At 38.0% G+C, this 26,781-nt stretch overlaps 1 protein-coding gene across 3 annotated transcripts; it reads left to right on the forward strand.

Annotated features, from left to right (window-relative positions):
• The first annotated feature begins 187 nt into the window (after nt 1-187).
• ptpn9b (protein tyrosine phosphatase non-receptor type 9b) lies at nt 188-26,305 on the forward strand. Of its 3 annotated transcripts, none has more exons than XM_026943245.3 (13): nt 188-328; nt 3,627-3,770; nt 4,851-4,940; nt 5,284-5,408; nt 6,030-6,135; nt 6,252-6,362; nt 7,082-7,815; nt 17,715-17,811; nt 19,619-19,688; nt 20,109-20,187; nt 20,368-20,518; nt 21,832-22,039; nt 22,155-26,305. In XM_026943245.3, the coding sequence occupies exons 1-13, from the start codon at nt 296-298 to the stop codon at nt 22,376-22,378; spliced, it is 2,172 nt and encodes a 723-aa protein (XP_026799046.3). In that variant the 5' UTR covers nt 188-295; the 3' UTR covers nt 22,379-26,305. The 3 variants fall into 3 exon arrangements, with proteins under 3 accessions (XP_026799046.3, XP_026799047.3, XP_034157112.2); XM_026943246.3 differs by having other exon boundaries at nt 225-325; XM_034301221.2 differs by lacking the exon at nt 188-328 and adding an exon at nt 409-428.
• The last annotated feature ends 476 nt before the right edge of the window (nt 26,306-26,781 follow it).

Here is a 26,781-nt window from a genome sequence, read left to right on the forward strand (position 1 = left end):
AATCATCCAGACTTTCAACTAAATGTGAAAAATACATTATCTAAAAGTTACATGTTCGCATATTAGCTCTGACCCTAGCTGTAATATTTAATAAAGGCATGCTCCGGCGCTGAAACAGTGTTTAGTTTGGCTCGTTTTCAGTTTGTATTTGTACTATTTTTGATTGGATGAATTTTCGTGCCCTTAGGCGCGCTCCTTTTCTCGGGAATGAGCGGCGCGTTCACTTAACGGCACTCGAGGGCGGCGCGTTCACGACAGTCGAGGGCGCGCCCGTAAACGTTGCTCAGGCTTCAAGATGGCGGAAGCCCTGACAACCCAAGAAGAGGTGGTAAGACACCTTCACGTTTTTTCCATGCACGCTTTACCGCGTCCGTCGCGTTCTGCGGCTACGGTTTATCAGCGTTTTTAAGTTGCGCTGTAACTGACAAGTATGAAGGCTAACTGTTTCCTCCACAGGGTTCATAGTTTGTAGTGAAAGACGCGGCCCAGCTGCTGTTTTCTAGCCATTAACATTAACGTTAACGTTAGCCTAGCTACCCGTGTTCGGCTGCTCGCATGCTACAGGGCTAGCTACTCTCCTGGGAATAGTACGCTTATATTTGATAGTTAAGCTGTTAAATGATGCCTGACACGCAGATACAATATTCCTAAGACGCAAAATGTGCCAGTCTTGTCAAAAGTGAAACAAATAAACATCTTTAACACTCCTGGAGCAGCTAACAGCTAGCTAGTCTGTTAGCGTGCCTGCTAAAAGGCTCGTTTAGAAGGCTGAATCACAAATGCCTCTGTACTCCCTGAGTAGGTTTACTAAACGGGGTTGTCCAGTAACGCTAAGAACCGCTTATCTAGTTCACTACATATATGACAGCAGGTGATTTAGGCTCGAGCCTGAGACAGGACTGGAGACAGTCTGCTTGGTAGTCAAGCACATTCCTTCTAATGATTCGCAGTGTTCATTTATAAACATATTATACTCAGATATACTCTGTACAGCTCATAAGCCAGCTATAACGCTTCATAGACAATTTCTCATTAATGTCAAGCTTTTAAAGAAAAGGGCCAGCAGTGCTTTGTTGTAAAGAAGGCTGGTATTTTATTGTGTAGTTGTGTATTGTGAAAGCTGTTTAATTAATGCTGTAGATTTACTCTGCACAATCCCAGGAAAGTGACTGGTGTTTATTTGATTCTCAGTAATAATGATGATTCCTCTCCGATACTCGGTTATACGATACATCACGATATTCAGTCACGACACACTTCTGTGAGTGCTCTTGTATTCAGGTTGGGAGTAGGGCGCTTAAAAGGGTGCACATGGATTATGCACTATTCCTGAGGAAAACCAGGGAAAGCCGTCCTTCGTAACGAATTCGGGATGTATAGACACGATACGGACCAGAAACGGTGAATCGGTATCGGATTGGATTTGATATTTCCCAGTGTGCTGCCTAATCTTGTAGTTTGCTCACATAATAATATTAATAATAACATATGGGGAGGTAGTTAAGCGTATCTATAATGATCACATTCGCACCATCGGAGGTTAGGAGGTGTGGTGTTGCACGTAAAAGATTCGAGTCTGACCAGCGTCTCTGTTTCCTCTCGACATAACTGCGAGACATACGACGGCTTCACGCCAGACTTGAGTTTGGTCAGTGTTTCCACGTACCTGCGTCTTCCTGATTCGGAAAAGCTCATCCGTCATCCCTACACGCTTGTTAATCCACTAAGTAAAAAAAAAAATCATTCCAGCATCAGGTCACAGCTCGCACCTCAGCCGAGTGTAGCTACAGCGTCGAGGAGAATCGCGCCGCTGTGAAACGCATTAAGTTCAAATATAACTACGTGCCAGATGAAACCTTGTTTCCCCAAAGACAAAGAATGCAGCTCGTCGTCTTGTTAGCAAGCAGCCGGAACGTGCAAATCTCTCCATCCTGACTGTTACAGAGTGACGACACTGACTGCAGACTCATTCCCTAAATGTTAAATAAACGTCTTTTCTGGTTGGTTGGTTGGTATCGTATGCAGACGTGTGGGCCGTATGGAAATACTGTTTATAATACCAAATGAAATCCAAAAGTCTTGATCTTTTCCACCATCGCTAGCTTCTATATTTGAAGCCGGTTTGAGGAGGCTTGTCTTCTAAGCGTCCTTATTTTGGACAGATGTGAATGCAGCATGCCATCTTTCCCAGCAATAGCAATCCCCAAATTCTACCAGTGAGACACTGTGGGGAAAAAAAAAAGCAGATGGATTTGCCGCTCTGACATTTTAGTTAGTAAACCATGACACAAGATTTATTTATTTATTTATTTTGGGTATCACTGTGATCAGATTTTAATCCACAACCTCCTCTAAAGTATGGAAACTCTTTACACTACGCTCTTTACACTGCTCATGACATAACTTGTTTTCATGTGAGTCATATTTCACTTTATGATCATTTGATGTGGGAATGTGAGAAACCGAGGAGGCGGAATGTCCCTGTTTGAATCATGCTTATTATGTGGTGTGTATTCATTTTCCTCACTTATCTGGGTTTCTAGATCTTCCTTTGGCCAAAAATTCAGTATTTTGTGTGACAACTTGAGATGAAAATGAACATGGTCTCACGTAAATGATTAGTCTACGGGATTCCTTGACAAATGTTATGTTTAATTTTAGCGTACATATGTGTATACGAGGGGGAGTCACATGCAAACCTTTAAAGTGTGACATGAACTAGAATTGAGCAGAATGTTTTTATAGAGGAATCACTATAAGCGCTGGAGCACATGAGATTATGTAGAAAAATGATGCACTTTTGTGACACCTATTTGCAATAAACAATAAAAGAATGAAGTTCTCATTTGACTCACCGTCATATAATATAATAATATATAATAATGTATTTTGTGTGTCAAGTCATCAAGACTCTATCCTGCTTTCGGCTCACATCCCGAAAAGAGTCGATTCACTGATTCCAGGGAGTTAAAAACCTATGAGTCGGCCCCAAAGCTTTGGAGTCGACTCCACGTACAGAGAACGGTTCACCTCGTGCACACACACACACACACACACACACACACGGCAAGCAAAATGAATCGGGTGTTTATTTTTCCAGTGGGTGTTTATTTTGCCTTTCTTTAGAATCTGTCTGGTCAGAATTGAACGAATCAGGGCTTGAAATGCAGGTCAGACATCTTTTTGCAAACGAGTGTGCAGAACCAGGCAAAAACATACAGAATAGCGTCACCTTGCGTCTCATTTAGTTGACAAGCACTTGACAAGAATATTTTTAGATTGTAAAAATGAAACTGTGTTATAAATGGTATTTAAAATGCACAGGGAATTACGAATGGCAAATTTACAAAATGCAAACTACTGTTCATGCTGTGTATGTTAAATTTGTCCTTTTCTGAACATGATGAAGAATGTAGTAGTTTTTGGAACTTGGTCTCCTGAAATGATAAACATACCAGGATTGATTCTCGCTACTCTCTCGCTGTCTTGGTCACAGTAGCGCAGCAAGGCAGCGCGTCATTCACATTAACACTGCTGGTCATGAATGGCATCAAAGCAGATCATCTGCACACAGCTGAATATGTTGCGTGTGTGTGTGTGTGTGTGTGTGTGTGTGTGTGTGTCAGGCGGTGGAGGAGTTCCTGGCTGCATTAAGATGTAGGGAACAGTCGCAGAACGCCACCCTCGTCAGTCAGATCACTGCCGTCAAGTTTCTCATGGCACGAAAGTTCGACGTCTCCCGAGCCATAGAACTCTTCCAGGCTTACAAGGTAATGTCATACTTACAGTGTCAGTCTAATGGTAGTGTAATCCAAGAGTTAGCCATAATTAGTGGTTCTCTCAGTACAGAGTACACATGTTGCTGGTAATGTAGCTTTTTTAAAGTTCATTGCTCTTTCCTGGGGTAATAAACCAGTGTCTATGCCTTTTCACACCAAACACACATTCCCTCTGAAAGCCTGGCTGTGATATTTCTGTGTTGTCACATCATTGGTTTGATTTCGTTTTTTTCGGGATGCTGTAAAACCAAGTAGCTGGAGCTACTGTCTGAGCTGCTGTTACAGAAATTTAACAAAAATTAATCAGAACTGAGAATTCAGCAACACTGTGGTATAGTGAAATATCGTCTGGTGTCTACTATCAGGCTCATTGTTCGTTCTGACAATAAAACTGCTCAAAACTACCACGTGCACCTAGGCTTTCCTTTTTCACTTGTTTATTTAGTAGATTTCTTTATGCAGATCAGTTGGCAAAAATACCCATCAGACTCCATATGTAGGGTTGTGATGAAAAAAATAATAAAAAAAAATCAATGGCCGTCATGGGAATAGGGTTTCTCTGTGCATTGTGGGTAATACGTCCAGTCGCTTGGATGCTGAGACGACAGAATATGAAAATACTATTAAGAGTCTTTTCACTGGATTCTGCAGCCTGAAGTGCTTCCTAAAATGGCTGACATTCTACTAGTCCCACTAACTCAACATGAAATCTATGAATCGTGGTGTTCAGGACAGAGCTCTGGCAGCTCGGAGTAATTTAATCCCGCAGTTTATTTTGGGCCAAACAATGAACTGCCAGCTGTTCTAAAATTGGATATTAAAAATTCCAAGAAGGAAAACACTGCTCTAACATGCGTATAATTGTTCCAGACACTATTTACAGTTGTTCTTGAGTATAAATAGACTGTAGTAGATTATACACAACATATCTGATATCATTTTTCTTTTTTTTTTTAAAGATTTAGATCATTTTTTTAAATACAGATGCAGCAGGACAACACACTACCTCTGCTCTAACTCTGATCAGCCTAAACCTGTGTGTGTGTGTGTGTATCATATTTGTCTCTTCAGTATACTAGGATAAAGGAAGGTATCTACAATATTAACCCAAATGAAGAACCTTTGAGGACTGAGTTATTGAGTGGCAAATTTACAGTCCTGGTGAGTCATTTGTAACAAGTGATTTTTGGATCATTAAGTGAAATTAATGAAATAAAATAAACCCTCTGTGTTAGTATTGATATTTGACTGAAAATTTCGTATGAAACAGTGTAACAGTGTATGTTCAGCTTGAATTTTTATTTATGTTGCGTCATGTGTGAAGATATTTTGCTTAGTTTCAATATAGTGTTGTCATTTACAGCAGATGCGTGTGTTTAGCTCGTGTTTCTGTTCATCTTTCCAGTTCATGTGCATTATGAGTAAATAGCTGCAGTGTGTTCCTGTGTTTATAAGTGTGTGTGTGTGTGTGTGTGTGTGTGTGTGTGTGTGCACGCTCTTGCAGCCAGGGCGTGACGCTAAGGGCGCAGCCTTGGCGCTCTTCACTGCCCGTCTCCACCGTCCTGACGTCACTACCCACAAGGCTGTTCTTCAGGCCATCATCTATCAGCTGGACAAAGCCATAGAGAGGTAGAGACGGAGACTGAAACTGTCAGTCCACTCGAAATAAATTGGTGTTGAAGCTGAAGTTGCACACTGATGTTTCAGAACTTTTATTTCAGTAAACAGGCAAACTAACCTGTTTACTGAAGAAGTTTTGAGGGAAGAAAAAATGCTAAATGTATAAAATAGAGGGGAATTTGTAATACTCAGTCAGTTTTGACTACTTTTTCTGAAAAGGTGTGGACGCACCTCTCAGCTAGGGCAGGGGATTATGCTACAGCAACAAATAAGCTACTAGTATTTATCAGACGTATTTATCAGCAGGAAATCAGATTAAGTATTGAAACTGGGGGTGAATTAGACTGTGCACTGTTTCAAACATAAATCTGCTTCTGCTGTGTCTGATTCAGTCTCAGTCATTACAGTATTTTTGTCTGTGTATTCAGTTTTGAAAGAAATCCTTAATAAATGCAGAATTATTAAACAGGTCACCAGACACATCATTAAGCTGGTTATTTAAAGCACTCGGTTAAGTTATTCTCTGCATGGTCTTATGATTGCTGTTTTGTTTTTTTTTTAAATCATATTTGTGGAATGGTTTATCGCCAGCCTTTTAATTGACCCCTACTGTGTTTCTTCTCTCTTTAGCATTCAGACTCAGAGAGATGGTCTTATATTCATCTACGACATGACAAACTCCACCTACGCCAACTTCGACTACGAACTCTGTGTCAAAATTTTAAACCTTCTCAAAGTAAGTGTCCCAGCGTTAACATATAATCAAAGTGCATAACGACTGACAGCGTCTTCTGTCCAGTGAAGACATGTTTTATCATCATTACTAACATCCATTATGTCCGTTTGATCCAGGGAGCTTTTCCTGCCAGGTTAAAGTGCGTGTTCATTGTGTCATCGCCACTTTGGTTTCGAGCGCCGTTTGCCGTACTGCGTCTTTTTGTGCGAGAGAAACTCAGAGAGAGGGTGAGTATTCGCACCCTACTTAAATAATTAGAGGATTTAAAAAAAAAAAAATAGCTTCAGCAAATGAGTTTTGAAGGAAAGCATAACGGGTAAAAAAAAAAAAAAAAAAAAAAGTAATTTAGTTTAGCAAATTAATAATAATAATAATAAACAACGCAGCTCAAAATGTTTTACAGTGTAAAGTAAAAAAAAAAAAGATAAATAAAAAACAAAATGGTCAAAAATACAATACTAAAAAAAGATAATGAAGTATATAATAGTAACGATACAAAGAAGAACATATTAACAATAAAAAATGTATATTATATGTAATTTATAATATTATTTAAAATATTTTATATACAAAGTGCCTGAAAATATAATAAAAATACAATAATTATAATAATAAGTAATAGAACTTTTTTTCCGGAAGTCCCGACAAATCAGAAATGTCGCTGCTGCTCGTTTGAACGTATTATCTGTAACGATTTTGCTCAGTGTGAATCAGGGAGGTCCATGTGTGGTGCTCTACAGAGAAACCTCCATGCAGCAGTAGAGCTTTAGATGTTTCTGGACGTTTATTCCTGGTCTTTTGTCACTTCAGGAAAACTAGTCTTTACTTTAATCACTGTTGTAAGTTAAATTGTTAATGAATAAATTTTATGCTAATATTCTGTACTAATGCTAATATTATTTAACATGGCCACTTGGTTGATGATGTGTGTTTCCCTTCATCTTAGGTGTGTACTGTAAAAGCTCATGAACTGGCCAATCACATCCCAGTCACCTCGCTCCCGGAGCACCTGGGTGGCTCGTCACAGTACAGCCACATGGCCTGGATCCAGTCATGTGTTAATTCCACCCTGAACAACTCCACTGATGGCAACACAGACTGTTTGGACGGTCTGCTGCACTCCTACTGTCAGGATCAAAACCAGACGGCCAACGCAAACCCAGGTGCCACGTTGCTTGGGAACAGCCTTGATGACGGCAACGCTAATCCTCAGAACCACCGGCACACCCATTGGAATGGCCTGACACCACTTTGTTCAAACGCCAACATAGCCAACGGCCGTCAGGCTCCACCCCCTCAGTCAGATACGCCCCCAGACACGCCTCTGCATCACAAACACAACACAGAAACACCGTCAGCGCCAAAAGGAGGCGTGAATGACTGCCGGCGAGACGGCAACGGCGCTGAGCAGGAAGCCGACTTCCTTGGCGAGGAAGCGGAAACAAGAGATGGAGTCCCACCCCTTCCTCAGAAGTCATCGAGGCCAACACCCCTGTCACGTAGCCCAGTCCATGAGACAAGCTGGCCACTTGGAACGGCATCGGTACATACGGCCGAGCCAGGGGGAATGTCGGTGCAGGAGCTGGTGCAGCACGTCAAAACCAAGAAGAAGAAAGGCATCTACCAGGAGTACGAGGAGATCCGGAAAGAGCCACCCGCTGGAACCTTTGACTACTCCAAGTGAGGATGATGATGAGTATGAATAAATTGGGTTGATGATGACGAGTTCATTAGATCAGTCATCATGAGTCAGTGATGAGTATATTAATGTGATAATGAGGATTGTGAGTAAGCCTGCATTAGAATAAGTATGATTAGATTGGTATACGATAAACTTAATTCATATTCCAAGGGAAAATGATTGAAAGTAAATAATGAAAAATCAGAAAGTAGTATAAATTCAAGAATAAATAAAACCAAAGGATACTGGAAGCAACTTTTACCTTAATGCCATCTTGAGCATGGTCATGAATTACGATGATAATCATGTACATTAGAACGGAAGAGATGAGTGTATTAGGCTGGTGGTGATGAGTGTATTAATATGATGAGTGTATTAGGGTGGTAGTGATGAGTGTATTAGGGTGGTAGTGATGAGTGTATTAATATGATGAGTGTATTAATATGATGAGTGTATTAGGGTGGTAGTGATGAGTGTATTAGGGTGGTAGTGATGAGTGTATTAGGCTGGTGGTGATGAGTGTATTAATATGATGAGTGTATTAGGGTGGTAGTGATGAGTGTATTAATATGATGTGTGTATTAGGCTGGTGGTGATGAGTGTATTAATATGATGAGTGTATTAATATGATGAGTGTATTAATATGATGAGTGTATTAGGCTGGTGGTGATGAGTGTATTAATATGATGAGTGTATTAAGGTGGTAGTGATGAGTGTATTAATATGATGAGTGTATTAAGGTGGTAGTGATGAGTGTATTAATATGATGAGTGTATTAAGGTGGTAGTGATGAGTGTATTAAGGTGGTAGTGATGAGTGTATTAATATGATGTGTGTATTAGGCTGGTGGTGATGAGTGTATTAATATGATGAGTGTATTAATATGATGAGTGTATTAGGGTGGTAGTGATGAGTGTATTAATATGATGAGTGTATTAAGGTGGTAGTGATGAGTGTATTAATATGATGAGTGTATTAAGGTGGTAGTGATGAGTGTATTAATATGATGAGTGTATTAAGGTGGTAGTGATGAGTGTATTAAGGTGGTAGTGATGAGTGTATTAATATGATGTGTGTATTAGGCTGGTGGTGATGAGTGTATTAATATGATGAGTGTATTAATATGATGAGTGTATTAATATGATGAGTGTATTAGGGTGGTAGTGATGAGTGTATTAATATGATGAGTGTATTAAGGTGGTAGTGATGAGTGTATTAATATGATGAGTGTATTAGGGTGGTAGTGATGAGTGTATTAATATGATGAGTGTATTAATATGATGAGTGTATTAATATGATGAGTGTATTAATATGATGAGTGTATTAATATGATGAGTGTATTAGGGTGGTAGTGATGAGTGTATTAATATGATGAGTGTATTAAGGTGGTAGTGATGAGTGTATTAATATGATGAGTGTATTAATATGATGAGTGTATTAAGGTGGTAGTGATGAGTGTATTAATATGATGAGTGTATTAAGGTGGTAGTGATGAGTGTATTAATATTATGAGTGTATTAAGGTGGTAGTGATGAGTGTATTAATATGATGAGTGTATTAAGGTGGTAGTGATGAGTGTATTAATATGATGAGTGTATTAGGGTGGTAGTGATGAGTGTATTAAGGTGGTAGTGATGAGTGTATTAATATGATGAGTGTATTAGGGTGGTAGTGATGAGTGTATTAAGGTGGTAGTGATGAGTGTATTAATATGATGAGTGTATTAAGGTGGTAGTGATGAGTGTATTAATATGATGAGTGTATTAGGGTGGTAGTGATGAGTGTATTAATATGATGAGTGTATTAGGGTGGTAGTGATGAGTATATTAATATGATGAGTGTATTAGGGTGGTAGTGATGAGTGTATTAATATAATGAGTGTATTAGGGTGGTAGTGATGAGTGTATTAATATGATGAGTGTATTAGGGTGGTAGTGATGAGTGTATTAAGGTGGTAGTGATGAGTGTATTAATATGATGAGTGTATTAGGGTGGTAGTGATGAGTGTATTAGGGTGGTAGTGATGAGTGTATTAATATAATGAGTGTATTAGGGTGGTAGTGATGAGTGTATTAATATGATGAGTGTATTAGGGTGGTAGTGATGAGTGTATTAAGGTGGTAGTGATGAGTGTATTAATATGATGAGTGTATTAGGGTGGTAGTGATGAGTGTATTAGGGTGGTAGTGATGAGTGTATTAGGGTGGTAGTGATGAGTGTATTAGGGTGGTAGTGATGAGTGTATTAATATGATGAGTGTATTAGGGTGGTAGTGATGAGTGTATTAATATGATGAGTGTATTAGGGTGGTAGTGGTGAGTGTATTAATATGATGAGTGTATTAGGGTGGTAGTGATGAGTGTATTAGGGTGGTAGTGATGAGTGTATTAGGGTGGTAGTGATGAGTGTATTAGGGTGGTAGTGATGAGTGTATTAAGGTGGTAGTGATGAGTGTATTAATATGATGAGTGTATTAGGGTGGTAGTGATGAGTGTATTAGGGTGGTAGTGATGAGTGTATTAATATGATGAGTGTATTAATATGATGAGTGTATTAATATGATGAGTGTATTAAGGTGGTAGTGATGAGTGTATTAATATGATGAGTGTATTAGGGTGGTAGTGATGAGTGTATTAAGGTGGTAGTGATGAGTGTATTAATATGATGAGTGTATTAGGATGGTAGTGATGAGTGTATTAATATGATGAGTGTATTAGGGTGGTAGTGATGAGTGTATTAATATGATGAGTGTATTAGGGAGGTAGTGATGAGTGTATTAGAGTGGTAGTGATGAGTGTATTAGGGTGGTAGTGATGAGTGTATTAGGGTGGTAGTGATGAGTGTATTAGGGTGGTAGTGATGAGTGTATTAATATGATGAGTGTATTAGGGTGGTAGTGGTGAGTGTATTAATATGATGAGTGTATTAGGGTGGTAGTGATGAGTGTATTAATATGATGAGTGTATTAGGGTGGTAGTGATGAGTGTATTAGGGTGGTAGTGATGAGTGTATTAAGGTGGTAGTGATGAGTGTATTAATATGATGAGTGTATTAGGGTGGTAGTGATGAGTGTATTAGGGTGGTAGTGATGAGTGTATTAATATGATGAGTGTATTAATATGATGAGTGTATTAATATGATGAGTGTATTAAGGTGGTAGTGATGAGTGTATTAATATGATGAGTGTATTAAGGTGGTAGTGATGAGTGTATTAATATGATGAGTGTATTAATATGATGAGTGTATTAAGGTGGTAGTGATGAGTGTATTAATATGATGAGTGTATTAGGATGGTAGTGATGAGTGTATTAATATGATGAGTGTATTAGGGTGGTAGTGATGAGTGTATTAATATGATGAGTGTATTAGGGAGGTAGTGATGAGTGTACTAAGGTGGTAGTGATGAGTGTATTAATATGATGAGTGTATTAGGGTGGTAGTGATGAGTGTATTAATATGATGAGTGTATTAGGGTGGTAGTGATGAGTGTATTAGGGTGGTAGTGATGATATGATGAGTGTATTAGGGTGGTAGTGATGAGTGTATTAGGGTGGTAGTGATGAGTGTATTAGGGTGGTAGTGATGAGTATATTAATATGATGAGTGTATTAGGGTGGTAGTGATGAGTATATTAATATGATGAGTGTATTAGGGTGGTAGTGATGAGTGTATTAATATGATGAGTGTATTAATATGATGAGTGTATTAATATGATGAGTGTATTAGGGTGGTAGTGATGAGTGTATTAATATGATGAGTGTATTAAGGTGGTAGTGATGAGTGTATTAATATGATGAGTGTATTAGGGTGGTAGTGATGAGTGTATTAATATGATGAGTGTATTAATATGATGAGTGTATTAATATGATGAGTGTATTAAGGTGGTAGTGATGAGTGTATTAATATGATGAGTGTATTAGGGTGGTAGTGATGAGTGTATTAATATGATGAGTGTATTAATATGATGAGTGTATTAGGGTGGTAGTGATGAGTGTATTAGGGTGGTAGTGATGAGTGTATTAGGGTGGTAGTGATGAGTGTATTAATATGATGAGTGTATTAGGGTGGTAGTGATGAGTGTATTAATATGATGAGTGTATTAGGGTGGTAGTGATGAGTGTATTAATATGATGAGTGTATTAAGGTGGTAGTGATGAGTGTATTAATATGATGAGTGTATTAGGGTGGTAGTGATGAGTGTATTAATATGATGAGTGTATTAATATGATGAGTGTATTAATATGATGAGTGTATTAGGGTGGTAGTGATGAGTGTATTAATATGATGAGTGTATTAATATGATGAGTGTATTAATATGATGAGTGTATTAGGGTGGTAGTGATGAGTGTATTAAGGTGGTAGTGATGAGTGTATTAATATGATGAGTGTATTAGGGTGGTAGTGATGAGTGTATTAATATGATGAGTGTATTAATATGATGAGTGTATTAAGGTGGTAGTGATGAGTGTATTAATATGATGAGTGTATTAGGGTGGTAGTGATGAGTGTATTAATATGATGAGTGTATTAGGGTGGTAGTGATGAGTGTATTAATATGATGAGTGTATTAGGGTGGTAGTGATGAGTGTATTAATATGATGAGTGTATTAAGGTGGTAGTGATGAGTGTATTAATATGATGAGTGTATTAGGGTGGTAGTGATGAGTGTATTAATATGATGAGTGTATTAGGGTGGTAGTGATGAGTGTATTAGGGTGGTAGTGATGAGTGTATTAGGGTGGTAGTGATGAGTGTATTAATATGATGAGTGTATTAGGGTGGTAGTGATGAGTGTATTAATATGATGAGTGTATTAGAGTGGTAGTGATGAGTGTATTAAGGTGGTAGTGATGAGTGTATTAGGGTGGTAGTGATGAGTGTATTAATATGATGAGTGTATTAGGGTGGTAGTGATGAGTGTATTAATATGATGAGTGTATTTAGGTGGTAGTGATGAGTGTATTAATATGATGAGTGTATTAGGGTGGTAGTGATGAGTGTATTAATATGATGAGTGTATTAGGGTGGTAGTGATGAGTGTATTAAGGTGGTAGTGATGAGTGTATTAATATGATGAGTGTATTAGGGTGGTAGTGATGAGTGTATTAATATGATGAGTGTATTAGGGTGGTAGTGATGAGTGTATTAGGGTGGTAGTGATGAGTGTATTAATATGATGAGTGTATTAGAGTGGTAGTGATGAGTGTATTAAGGTGGTAGTGATGAGTGTATTAGGGTGGTAGTGATGAGTGTATTAATATGATGAGTGTATTAGGGTGGTAGTGATGAGTGTATTAGGGTGGTAGTGATGAGTGTATTAATATGATGAGTGTATTAGGGTGGTAGTGATGAGTGTATTAATATGATGAGTGTATTAGGGTGGTAGTGATGAGTGTATTAGGGTGGTAGTGATGAGTGTATTAGGGTGGTAGTGATGAGTGTATTAGGGTGGTAGTGATGAGTGTATTAAGGTGGTAGTGATGAGTGTATTAATATGATGAGTGTATTAGGGTGGTAGTGATGAGTGTATTAGGGTGGTAGTGATGAGTGTATTAATATGATGAGTGTATTAATATGATGAGTGTATTAATATGATGAGTGTATTAAGGTGGTAGTGATGAGTGTATTAATATGATGAGTGTATTAGGGTGGTAGTGATGAGTGTATTAAGGTGGTAGTGATGAGTGTATTAATATGATGAGTGTATTAGGATGGTAGTGATGAGTGTATTAATATGATGAGTGTATTAGGGTGGTAGTGATGAGTGTATTAATATGATGAGTGTATTAGGGAGGTAGTGATGAGTGTATTAGAGTGGTAGTGATGAGTGTATTAGGGTGGTAGTGATGAGTGTATTAGGGTGGTAGTGATGAGTGTATTAGGGTGGTAGTGATGAGTGTATTAATATGATGAGTGTATTAGGGTGGTAGTGGTGAGTGTATTAATATGATGAGTGTATTAGGGTGGTAGTGATGAGTGTATTAATATGATGAGTGTATTAGGGTGGTAGTGATGAGTGTATTAGGGTGGTAGTGATGAGTGTATTAAGGTGGTAGTGATGAGTGTATTAATATGATGAGTGTATTAGGGTGGTAGTGATGAGTGTATTAGGGTGGTAGTGATGAGTGTATTAATATGATGAGTGTATTAATATGATGAGTGTATTAATATGATGAGTGTATTAAGGTGGTAGTGATGAGTGTATTAATATGATGAGTGTATTAGGGTGGTAGTGATGAGTGTATTAATATGATGAGTGTATTAATATGATGAGTGTATTAAGGTGGTAGTGATGAGTGTATTAATATGATGAGTGTATTAGGATGGTAGTGATGAGTGTATTAATATGATGAGTGTATTAGGGTGGTAGTGATGAGTGTATTAATATGATGAGTGTATTAGGGAGGTAGTGATGAGTGTACTAAGGTGGTAGTGATGAGTGTATTAATATGATGAGTGTATTAGGGTGGTAGTGATGAGTGTATTAATATGATGAGTGTATTAGGGTGGTAGTGATGAGTGTATTAGGGTGGTAGTGATGATATGATGAGTGTATTAGGGTGGTAGTGATGAGTGTATTAGGGTGGTAGTGATGAGTGTATTAGGGTGGTAGTGATGAGTATATTAATATGATGAGTGTATTAGGGTGGTAGTGATGAGTATATTAATATGATGAGTGTATTAGGGTGGTAGTGATGAGTGTATTAATATGATGAGTGTATTAATATGATGAGTGTATTAATATGATGAGTGTATTAGGGTGGTAGTGATGAGTGTATTAATATGATGAGTGTATTAAGGTGGTAGTGATGAGTGTATTAATATGATGAGTGTATTAGGGTGGTAGTGATGAGTGTATTAATATGATGAGTGTATTAATATGATGAGTGTATTAATATGATGAGTGTATTAAGGTGGTAGTGATGAGTGTATTAATATGATGAGTGTATTAGGGTGGTAGTGATGAGTGTATTAATATGATGAGTGTATTAATATGATGAGTGTATTAGGGTGGTAGTGATGAGTGTATTAGGGTGGTAGTGATGAGTGTATTAATATGATGAGTGTATTAGGGTGGTAGTGATGAGTGTATTAATATGATGAGTGTATTAGGGTGGTAGTGATGAGTGTATTAATATGATGAGTGTATTAAGGTGGTAGTGATGAGTGTATTAATATGATGAGTGTATTAGGGTGGTAGTGATGAGTGTATTAATATGATGAGTGTATTAATATGATGAGTGTATTAATATGATGAGTGTATTAGGGTGGTAGTGATGAGTGTATTAATATGATGAGTGTATTAATATGATGAGTGTATTAATATGATGAGTGTATTAGGGTGGTAGTGATGAGTGTATTAAGGTGGTAGTGATGAGTGTATTAATATGATGAGTGTATTAGGGTGGTAGTGATGAGTGTATTAATATGATGAGTGTATTAATATGATGAGTGTATTAAGGTGGTAGTGATGAGTGTATTAATATGATGAGTGTATTAGGGTGGTAGTGATGAGTGTATTAATATGATGAGTGTATTAGGGTGGTAGTGATGAGTGTATTAATATGATGAGTGTATTAGGGTGGTAGTGATGAGTGTATTAATATGATGAGTGTATTAAGGTGGTAGTGATGAGTGTATTAATATGATGAGTGTATTAGGGTGGTAGTGATGAGTGTATTAATATGATGAGTGTATTAGGGTGGTAGTGATGAGTGTATTAGGGTGGTAGTGATGAGTGTATTAGGGTGGTAGTGATGAGTGTATTAATATGATGAGTGTATTAGGGTGGTAGTGATGAGTGTATTAATATGATGAGTGTATTAGAGTGGTAGTGATGAGTGTATTAAGGTGGTAGTGATGAGTGTATTAGGGTGGTAGTGATGAGTGTATTAATATGATGAGTGTATTAGGGTGGTAGTGATGAGTGTATTAATATGATGAGTGTATTTAGGTGGTAGTGATGAGTGTATTAATATGATGAGTGTATTAGGGTGGTAGTGATGAGTGTATTAATATGATGAGTGTATTAGGGTGGTAGTGATGAGTGTATTAAGGTGGTAGTGATGAGTGTATTAATATGATGAGTGTATTAGGGTGGTAGTGATGAGTGTATTAATATGATGAGTGTATTAGGGTGGTAGTGATGAGTGTATTAGGGTGGTAGTGATGAGTGTATTAGGGTGGTAGTGATGAGTGTATTAAGGTGGTAGTGATGAGTGTATTAATATGATGAGTGTATTAGGGTGGTAGTGATGAGTGTATTGATATGATGAGTGTATTAGGGTGGTAGTGATGAGTGTGTTAGGGTGGTAGTGATGAGTGTATTAGGGTGGTAGTGATGAGTGTATTAGGGTGGTAGTGATGAGTGTATTAGGGTGGTAGTGATGAGTGTATTAATATGATGAGTGTATTAGGGTGGTAGTGATGAGTGTATTAATATGATGAGTGTATTAGAGTGGTAGTGATGAGTGTATTAGGGTGGTAGTGATGAGTGTATTAGGGTGGTAGTGATGAGTGTATTAATATGATGAGTGTATTAGGGTGGTAGTGATGAGTGTATTAGGGTGGTAGTGATGAGTGTATTAATATGATGAGTGTATTAGAGTGGTAGTGATGAGTGTATTAAGGTGGTAGTGATGAGTGTATTAGGGTGGTAGTGATGAGTGTATTAATATGATGAGTGTATTAGGGTGGTAGTGATGAGTGTATTAGGGTGGTAGTGATGAGTGTATTAATATGATGAGTGTATTAGGGTGGTAGTGATGAGTGTATTAATATGATGAGTGTATTAGGGTGGTAGTGATGAGTGTATTAATATGATGAGTGTATTAGGGTGGTAGTGATGAGTGTATTAAGGTGGTAGTGATGAGTGTATTAATATGATGAGTGTATTAGGGTGGTAGTGATGAGTGTATTAGGGTGGTAGTGATGAGTGTATTAATATGATGAGTGTATTAGGGTGGTAGTGATGAGTGTATTAAGGTGGTAGTGATGAGTGTATTAATATGATGAGTGTATTAGAGTGGTAGTGATGAGTGTATTAGGGTGGTAGTGATGAGTGTATTAGGGTGGTAGTGATGAGTGTATTAATATGATGAGTGTATTAGGGTGGTAGTGATGAGTGTATTAGGGTGGTAGTGATGAGTGTATTAAGGTGGTAGTGATGAGTGTATTAATATGATGAGTGTATTAGGGTGGTAGTGATGAGTGTATTAATATGATGAGTGTATTAGAGTGGTAGTGATGAGTGTATTAGGGTGGTAGTGATGAGTGTATTAATATGATGAGTGTATTAGGGTGGTAGTGATGAGTGTATTAGGGTGGTAGTGATGAGTGTATTAAGGTGGTAGTGATGAGTGTATTAATATGATGAGTGTATTAGGGTGGTAGTGATGAGTGTATTAGGGTGGTAGTGATGAGTGTATTAATATGATGAGTGTATTAGGGTGGTAGTGATGAGTGTATTAATATGATGAGTGTATTAGGGTGGTAGTGATGAGTGTATTAATATGATGAGTGTATTAGGGTGGTAGTGATGAGTGTATTAGGGTGGTAGTGATGAGTGTATTAATATGATGAGTGTATTAGGGTGGTAGTGATGAGTGTATTAGGGTGGTAGTGATGAGTGTATTAGGGTGGTAGTGATGAGTGTATTAAGGTGGTAGTGATGAGTGTATTAATATGATTATGGTAGGACAACAAAGAAAATATTAGGGTTATGAAAATGATTACATTAGGAAGTAATTATTTTTCCCCCCATGGCTAACCTAAAACCTGTGAGATGCAGGTTATCATTTACATTACCAGACAATTCCATTTTTTTTTTCCAGATTTCTGACACACTGTTGGATACGTGTAAACGGCACAAATAACTTTGTGATGTTTGTCTCGACAGGAAACCAGCTAACCAGGTCAAAAACCGCTACAGTGACGTGCTCTGCCTGGACGAATCCCGTGTCCGACTTTGCCCACTCAATGATGACGACGATGAGGTCAGCAGCATCTTCAACATTTAGCATATTAGAATTGATTATTTAATTTTCTCAATAAGTATATTTCACTGAAAAGAAAGTCCTCACATCCTCTTAATAACTGAGCGACACTCAGCAATCGTGTTACCAAGATATGCGAAACACCAGATATTCAGGGTGCACTTTAAGACAAGCCGTGTCCTTTGTTCATGTGCTGATCTGTTGCGTCAGTCAGTATCACACATGTTCTCAGCATAAGACACACCAGGTGCTGAGAAAACATATCAAATTTTATCCAATACTTATATACCGATCCAGCATTTCAGGCCAGTCTTATTTAAGGTCATTAATTCAGTTTAGTTCAGTTCAATTTTATTTATATAGCGGTTTTTAAACATGTGTAATCCACTACTGTTGTAAACATGACATTTCTACCGCAGAACAACAATGGCAATGCTAACCATGACTAAACCAGACAAAAATTTATTTTTTGGATTTCTTTTTTTTGTGTGTCAGCACACCGCCTTTCCTCGCTTCCACTCTCACTTACAACTTACAAAAACAGTGTGCTTGGTAATGATGATGTAAGAAATGTTATGGAAAAGTCTTTATAAAAAAGAACTACATTTAGGGGATATTTTTTCCTTTTTCGTTACATATGCAAAGGTCGTGCAAAGATTCTTTTGTACTAAATATATACAGTACTGTGCAAAAGTCTTAGACACCCTATTTTTTTTTGTACAAACTTTGTTATAGATTTTTATTTTCTGACTTCTACATTATTGATTCAGTACAAAAACATTTTAGATTCCAAACATTAGTTTTCCAGCACAAAATTAAATGTTACAGAAAAATGTTTGTATGTCAGTAAAGAAAGCAGCAGATTCCATAAGAGACACTTTTCAGACAAAAACATAATGAAGGCTGCTGGGTTTCGCTGCAAAAATAAGAAGCAAGTGTGACAGTCAAAGTCTCCAGAAGAACTGTGGCTGCTTCTGCAAGATGCTCAGTAACACTTCCAGCTCATTTCCTTATAAAACTGCACACACTGTACCTGAGACTACTATTTTTTTTTAAAGCAAAGGATCCTCACACCAAATATTGACTTTGTTTCATTTATTACTGTTCACTGCTCTCTATAGTATTTTTAATTTTTTTTTAACTTCATTGTTTTTGAAGGCATCTTTGCTCTACAGCATTTCTTTGCATGTGCCAAAGAATTTTGCACAGTACTATATTTCCCTTTACTTTTCACCACCAGTGTGTGTATTTGTAATGATCGATTAATACTATGTGATATGTTTAGACTAGGTAATCATGCCATAAATCTTCCTGATAATGATCCAGAAATGGTGGTCTAGTTGTTAACCTCATTTTAATCTGAATGTATTTTGTGGATGTACATTATCTTATTATTATTTATTCAATTCATCAATTTTATAAACATTATTTTAACGTAACAGTTGTTTTGTGTGTACTCAAATGTGTACAGTATAGTATAATGCCTTTTGGCTAGCTCACATGCAAATAAAAATCCATTTAATGTAGACAATGCAAGTCATTACATCATTAGAGCAGGAAAAAAACCTTGAAATGATAAGTTTTAGTAACCCTGCAAGCACACTACCACTGCAGACATAACGCAGGAGAATTCACAGCATAGAAATATCCAGTGTCACTTCAATTTATATTTAAAATATAATATGGTATACGTTTAACTGCTCTTTCTATTTGACTTTAAGGTCTGAAACTGGAAAAAAAAAAAAAAACATTGCACATTGGAGTCTGACTTCCCCTGTTCTTTTTTTTTGTTTGTTTTTCCTTCCAGACTTCAGACTACATTAACGCAAGTTTCATGGACGGCTACAAGATGACGAACGCGTACATTGCCACTCAGGGTAAGAAACTACTCTTATCATCCTCATTCCATCTGAACTTTATTAAGCCTCATCTAAAAAGCAGGCTTTGCTGAAATCTTTAGGGATATAGGGAAAAATAAACGTCAGCTACTCCTTGCTAATACCTAGATCTTATGGATACTTTTTTGGCTTTGAATTTTGCTTCATGTGAAGCTTGAACAGCATAACATTTTGCCTTTATTCCCACATCATCATATGCAAATCTGTTCATGGTAGTGGCATCCCAACCATGAGGAATTCAGGGACTCTGCTTGAAGCTTAGTTTCCCTATATGGACATTATGGCTTATAATTTTAAAATGTTGTAAATATTGAAGTGCTTGGTGTCAGTACACCTTGATGGTGAAAATTACAGTGTTTGTGTTTGCCCTAATGATGAGTTTTATATTTGCGGTTTTAGGGCCTTTGCCAAAAACATATGGTGATTTTTGGCGAATGGTATGGGAGCAATTGGTGTTAATCATAGTCATGACAACAAGGTAAACATGGCTGAAACACCGCTCATCTTCCTTTCCACCTTTCACACGTTGTACTGTTTATACTATTCACTTATTTCCGGCACTTCTCTCTGAGAAATATCTTTACCTAATTTATAAGAAGTATTCAGGTCAGTTTAAATTCTCTCTCTCTCTCTCTCTCTCTCTCTCTCTCTCTCTCAGAGTTGTGGAGCGAGGCAGAGTGAAGTGCGGACAGTACTGGCCTCTGGAAGCAGGCCGCACAGAGGAGTATGGGTACTTCCTGGTGAGAAACGTCCACATTGAGATGTTTCAAGATTTTAAACTTTCACATCTGGAGCTCTATAATAGTCAGGTACGTATTTCAGCTTCCTCTTTTGTATACCTCCTTCACCGGGTGATGGAGGCATTATGCTTTCAGGTTGTCTGTGTGTCAGTCAGTCTGTCTGACGCAACCTTCCCCATTTATCTGGGCTTGGGACAGGCAGTGAGAGTGCACTAGCCTGTGCACCCCCCGTGGCTGGGGTTGGCGCCGAGCGTGGGGCTCATACCCATGATCCTGAGATCTAGAGTCCCATGCTTTACCACCTATCTGAATAATTAGAAAAATGCAATATTTGAAAAAAGTATTGATGTTCTCAATAACATAACGAGCATTTATTCTCTTATTAACTTCAAGAAGAAGAAAAGGAGAAGCTAGTGAGGGAACGACTGTTTATAGCTGCTGTAACAGCTGATAACAGGAAATAACTTGTTTTGCTAATATTCCATTAAACATTAATGTACCTATATTCCCTTCTGCGATCAGAAATTACCTACCTAGTAACCTACCTGCCTATCTACCTAGTAACCTACCTGCCTATCTACCTAGTAACCTACCTGCCTATCTACCAATTTACCTACCTACATATTTACCTATTTACCTACCTACCTACCTTCCTTCCTACATATCTACCTATATACCTACCTATCTACCTATTAACCTAACTACATATCTACCTATTTACCTTCCTTCCTACATATCTACCTATATACCTACCTATCTACCTATTAACCTAACTACATATCTACCTATTTACCTTCCTTCCTACATATCTACCTATATACCTACCTATCTACCTAGTAACCTAACTACATATCTGCCTATTTACCTATTTATCTACCTACCTACCTACATATTTATCCATATACCTACTTATCTACCTATATGCCTGTCTACCGACCTGCCTGTTTACTTCCCTATTTACTTACCTATCTATTTACCTACCTACCTGTCTGCGTATTTACCTCCCTACTTAGCTACCTATATGCCTGCCTACTTACCTACCTGTTTACCTATCTACCTACCTCATTAATTAACTAACTAACTAAATGGATCAAACATATAACATGATGGCTTTAAACTAGTCTAAATTTTTAGCTTAGGCAAATTGCTCTCGTTCAAGAGGACTAAAATATTTCAGGATGCGCTGTTATTGGAAAATAATCAACTCTGGGGTGCTAACAGTAACTTAGCTTGGTGTCTGGTCACATCGCTCCACCCTGTGTGCACTACCCCTTGATTATTTTCCTATAACGGCACACAACCGAGTGTTTTATTCCTTTTATAACCTTTTTGTGGTTGTGTCTTTTGCCATTTTCCATCTTTGTCCTGTCTCTCACACACAGACTGGTGAGTGTAGAGAGGTGTCTCATTACCTGTACATGAGCTGGCCGGATTTTGGGGTTCCAAAATCTGCGTCAGCCATGTTGGATTTCCGGGCAAAGGTGAAGCAGAGGCAGGAGCTGGCATTGCGAACGATATTTCCTGATTGGACGGGACCTCTAGGAGGCCCTCCCATAGTCGTGCACTGCAGTGCTGGAATCGGAAGGACAGGTAGGTTCACACACCTGTTTCATTTAAGGGTAACAGCGCATGCCATGTTCTTTCTTTCTTTCTTTCAGTGTTTTTGAAATTTTTGAAAGTCATTCAATGTTTACTTCTTTCTCAGGTACGTTCTGCACGCTGGACATTTGTCTCTCGCGCCTTGAGGACATTGCCACGGTGGACGTGAAGCAGACGGTGCGACGCATGCGCACTCAGCGCGCCTTCAGCATCCAGACGTGGGACCAGTATTACTTCTGCTACCGAGCCGTGATCGAGTACGCACAACAAAAAAGACTCCTCGCACCCGTCGAGTGGTCCGACACAGAGCTGGAGACGGACAGCGAGTGACAGAGAGTGAAGGAGAGAGTAAGAATCAAGGTGCCAAAAGAAAAGAGATTTCCTGCTCTTTTTTTTGTCCAGACGGCATGTGTCTGCAGGTGGAGCGCCGCATTCCTGCTCGGCTTTTTTTCTCCCCTTCCTGGGAAGAAGGAAAAAAAAAGTGGTAAGAAGTAAGAGAAAAGGAGTGGAGGAGAGGATTCTCTCCGCCTGCCACTTTGCAATCCCCTTCAGAGAGTCGTGGCTTGGTGTATGAGTTGTAGCAGTTTTTAAAAATTTAAAAAAAAAAACTTGCACACAGTGAATGAGAAACTTGAACTATTCCCCAGCTTCTCCCCTTTTTTTTTTTTTCCTCCTCAGTCCACGTGTGAGAAATATTCTGATATCAGTGTCGTGCAACTCGGGGTTTGTGTCACACTTGTGAAAATAGTGTGAAAGTGTTAAAACTTGAATTTTTTTTTCTCCATCACAGCGACACGGTAAGTTGTGTGCAAACTGAGTGCAGCACGACCATTTTTTTTCTTTTCTTTTAATCATCATTCTTACGTTTAGCGTAAACTAACCTTCAAACCAAAGGTAACGCGTCGAATGCTTGGATGTATCTGTAATGATCATTGTGACTTAAACCTTGTATAGTCTTGTAAGATACATTTATATATTGTGCATAATAACCTTTGGGGAAAAGTCTTGTTTTAATATAATACTCGATGTTATTCAGAAATATATATATATATATATATATATATATATATATATATATATATATATATATAAATGAATATATGTATAAATATATGTTGGGGTAGAACAATAAGATGAAGAGATTAGAATATTACAGAAGAAAAATATCACGCTACTTCCAGTCCTGCATTCTGTTTTAATCCTTTTTCGTTTTCTCTACTTGATGACTATCAGTCGATCGGCCTTAAATCCAGGGCTCATGTTCACCAAGTGACCAGGAATAGGAGATTAAGGGTCTTTTTTTTTTTTTTTTAAAGATAGGTTCTCTCTGGTTAACCCTAATCTTGGGTTGATATCGAAGGTCAATGTCCAGTGTGAGTGTATTCCCAAAAAAAACACGTCTAAAGGAAGTTTCTACAGTTTGAAATGTGAAAATGTGTGTAGCAACCTGAAGAACTTAAAAAAAAAAAAAAAAGTGTGAAATGCATGAACTTCAGCTTGTAAAACAAAGAATGGATTGAGATTGTCATTAGATCGAACGTCTACCCAGGGCTTATTTCAGGGGCCAAAAAAAAAAAAAAGCAGAAATGAAGAAACTAGCCAGATCCACTGCATGTCAATATTATTTTTTTTTCTCCTGATAATGATACTTACTACAGGTCTAGAATCACCTATAAAAATGACAAACTACACGTTTCATGCAAAATATCATCATGATCTTATCTCCTCATTCTTAGACGACTTGGGAAATAGTGGCCTTTAAACTTCGTATCACTGCCTGTAAAAAAAAAAAAAAAAAAAAAAAATACTGAATTGTAATTCGACCCTTATTCCTGCTTCTTTCCTCCTCCCTAAACCACGGCCTTGTCTCAGTCTGAAGTCCTGCATCTCAATCACAGTGGAAGTTTACTGACACTTATCAACCCGTCACGTCAGTGTTGCTGTGTGTCTGAGCTGCAGGTGGATTGGGACGGAGCCGGCGGTTGTGCAGTGTAAAGTCCCCGGGGCTCTGAGTGACCTTGGGGTTTATTTGTGCCTTCAAGCTTTCAGTAGCGCAAGCGAATCTCGTTCCAAGAGCAGGAAAACTGCGTCTTGCGTACGTTCGAGGATTATATTTGATAATCTCAGGGGTATATTTGCTGTTGTCCTGGTGTCAATTTTTTTTCTCACTTTTTTTTTTTTTTTATTCCATTCTGGCAGTTCATCATTTCAAAATGAAGCATAGCAAGTTCTTTGTATCATACAACAGTCTGTATTATAGTCCGTTGTTTTTTGTTTTGTCTTTATTTATGTCTTTATACAACTTCAGCAGTATTTGAAATTCAAGTGTCGGTACGTCCGAAGAAGAAAACAAAACGTTTTAATTTGATAAGCTAACAAAATCAACTGACTGACTTTGATTTCATGCCACTTCTGGAACCATGTTACTTGCTATCGAAGCTTTTGGGAGTCGTTGTTCAAGAAGAATGTCTATCAATAACAATGTTGTCTTTTTTTTTTTTTTTTTACCAAAATGCCTGTTGCCGAATGTGTTGACCGTGTTTCCCCTGATTATTATTGTGCAGAAATTAAGGGTTGTACACAAAATATGCTAATTTGGGATGTTACGCAGTTGTAATAGTGACCAGAACATATTCCTAGTATTCATTATGCTGGCTTCTTTACTCAGAGAGGCTGTGTTCCAATACGTTTTCTTAACACACCCTTGTCGACTTCCCCTTGCCCTTTACCTTTTAGGGGAAATCCTTTAAGTCTATCACTTTCTGTGGCAGAGATTTTAAGAAGTCTGGTTAGACAGAGAGTCTAAGCAGCTCCCCGATCGCCACACACACCTCACCTTGTGTTACAAGTGGCCACTTGTGTAACATGTAGGGAATAAAACACTTGGTGCTGAACATAACGGCACGCCCAGAACTGTTTTATTCCTCTTATACCACAGCAACGTGCCAACGATTTCTGTGAAATGTTTCCATTTCTTAATGAACAGTGCATTATACTTTTAATCTGTTTAGAATTACATGTTGTGGGCTGTTGAGGAAACAAATTAGTTCCTGTTATCACTTACATTATAGCAGCTATAAACAGTCGTTCCCTCACCAGCCTCTCGTTTTTTTTCTCTTTTAGATTATAAGAAAAAAAAAATCTGAGATTGTCATGTTACCAAGAAACCAACATTCCCGTGTCAGAAAACTGACTGTTACAAAGCGCTGACACTGGAGACTCCTTCCATAAATGTTTAATAAACGTCTTCAGAAAACTCCGCCATATCAACATTTATATGCTGTTCTTTTTTTAAATAACACATTTTTACTTCGTTATTTGTTATTAGTCTTAGATTATTTGGTGCCTCTGGTGTCCCTGTGAATCAGCTGTTAACTATAGAAACAGTAACATTAGAACGAGCGCATTAATATAAACCTGAGATTGTCTTGCAGTCGGTGCTATAGAAAATTAATCAATACTTTCTGACCAATCAGAGACAAGAATTCAGCAGCACTGTGGTATAAATTTTTGGCTTATTTCCAAGTCATTATCAAGTCGACCAGGGCGTGTTAAAGCTGTACTGGAACACAGGTGTAGACAATGCAATGACAGACATGTTAGTGGCAGCCATTTTGATTTGATTTGCGTATCTGCCATCCTTTTTTTGGTAGATAAAGGGAAAAAAGAGCAACAGGCAGAAAAAAGACAAATGTGATGAGTACAATTGGGAGCTAAACTGAAAGTCGTTTTGTAATCAGCTTGTGATTACTCAGCAGTTCCTCACAATGCCTTGTCTTTCAGTTGTGAACTTGTGCAGTGACAAAGCGATGAATGTGGGAGGAAATATTTATAAACTTGAGATCTACGTACACCATTTTTACCCGATGTTGACTGCTATTACGAATATTATATAATATCACAAAGTCACTATAAAGCAGTGTCTGTATATTATGATTGTTTCTAAAATGAAACTCTTGCATGGACGGAAGGCGTCAGGTAAAATGAGCGGTGTGAAAGGAGCAAAGCGAGCGTGGGAGGGGTGAGCCGTTGAGTTGCTATAATAACGAGGAGAAAGATGGGAATGCAGCTGTATTTCATATATTTTTGTTTTCTCATCTGTGCCTGATTGTTTTTGTGATCGAGTAATGGTCTTTTTACCTGCCGCCTGCATTAGTGTCATAGTAAACATGACTATTATTCTGAAACCGCTGCTCAATGTGTGTGTTTTGGGGAGAGGGGGTGGTGAATAAATATTTAAAATACCGCCAAAAAAAATGGTGTATGTGAAACTCTGAATTATGCAATAATCAAAAAGCTATGAAGAAAACTGAAAGTTTTAACTAAAAAAAAAACCCTTAGGAATAAGGAACCCTTTAAAAAAAAAAAAAAAGAAAGAAAAAGGTTTTATTTATTTATTTAATATCAAAACCTAAAGCTAAGCCAAGGAGAGCTGAAGATGTGAATTTTCAATCCTGCACTACTTCTGACTGATCGCCTTCCTCCTATGATGAAACACTTCTGCTTACACGTTTGCTCACCTAAAAAATTGGCTGGTCTGCGACTATAAAGGTACAGTGTTCTAAGTTGTGTGAACAAGCCTGTACCATTCTACATGTTCTCCCCATGTCCATAGGAGTTTTCTCCCAAAAACCTGCCAGTAGGTGGACTGTCTAAGATCACTTGCCCCTACGTACGTGTGTGCGTGTGTGTGTGTGTGTGTGTGTGTGTGTGCATGTGCATGGTGCCCTGCC

The sequence above is a fragment of the Pangasianodon hypophthalmus genome, chromosome 28 (assembly GCF_027358585.1).
Source record: "Pangasianodon hypophthalmus isolate fPanHyp1 chromosome 28, fPanHyp1.pri, whole genome shotgun sequence".
Classification (NCBI taxonomy): domain Eukaryota; kingdom Metazoa; phylum Chordata; class Actinopteri; order Siluriformes; family Pangasiidae; genus Pangasianodon; species Pangasianodon hypophthalmus.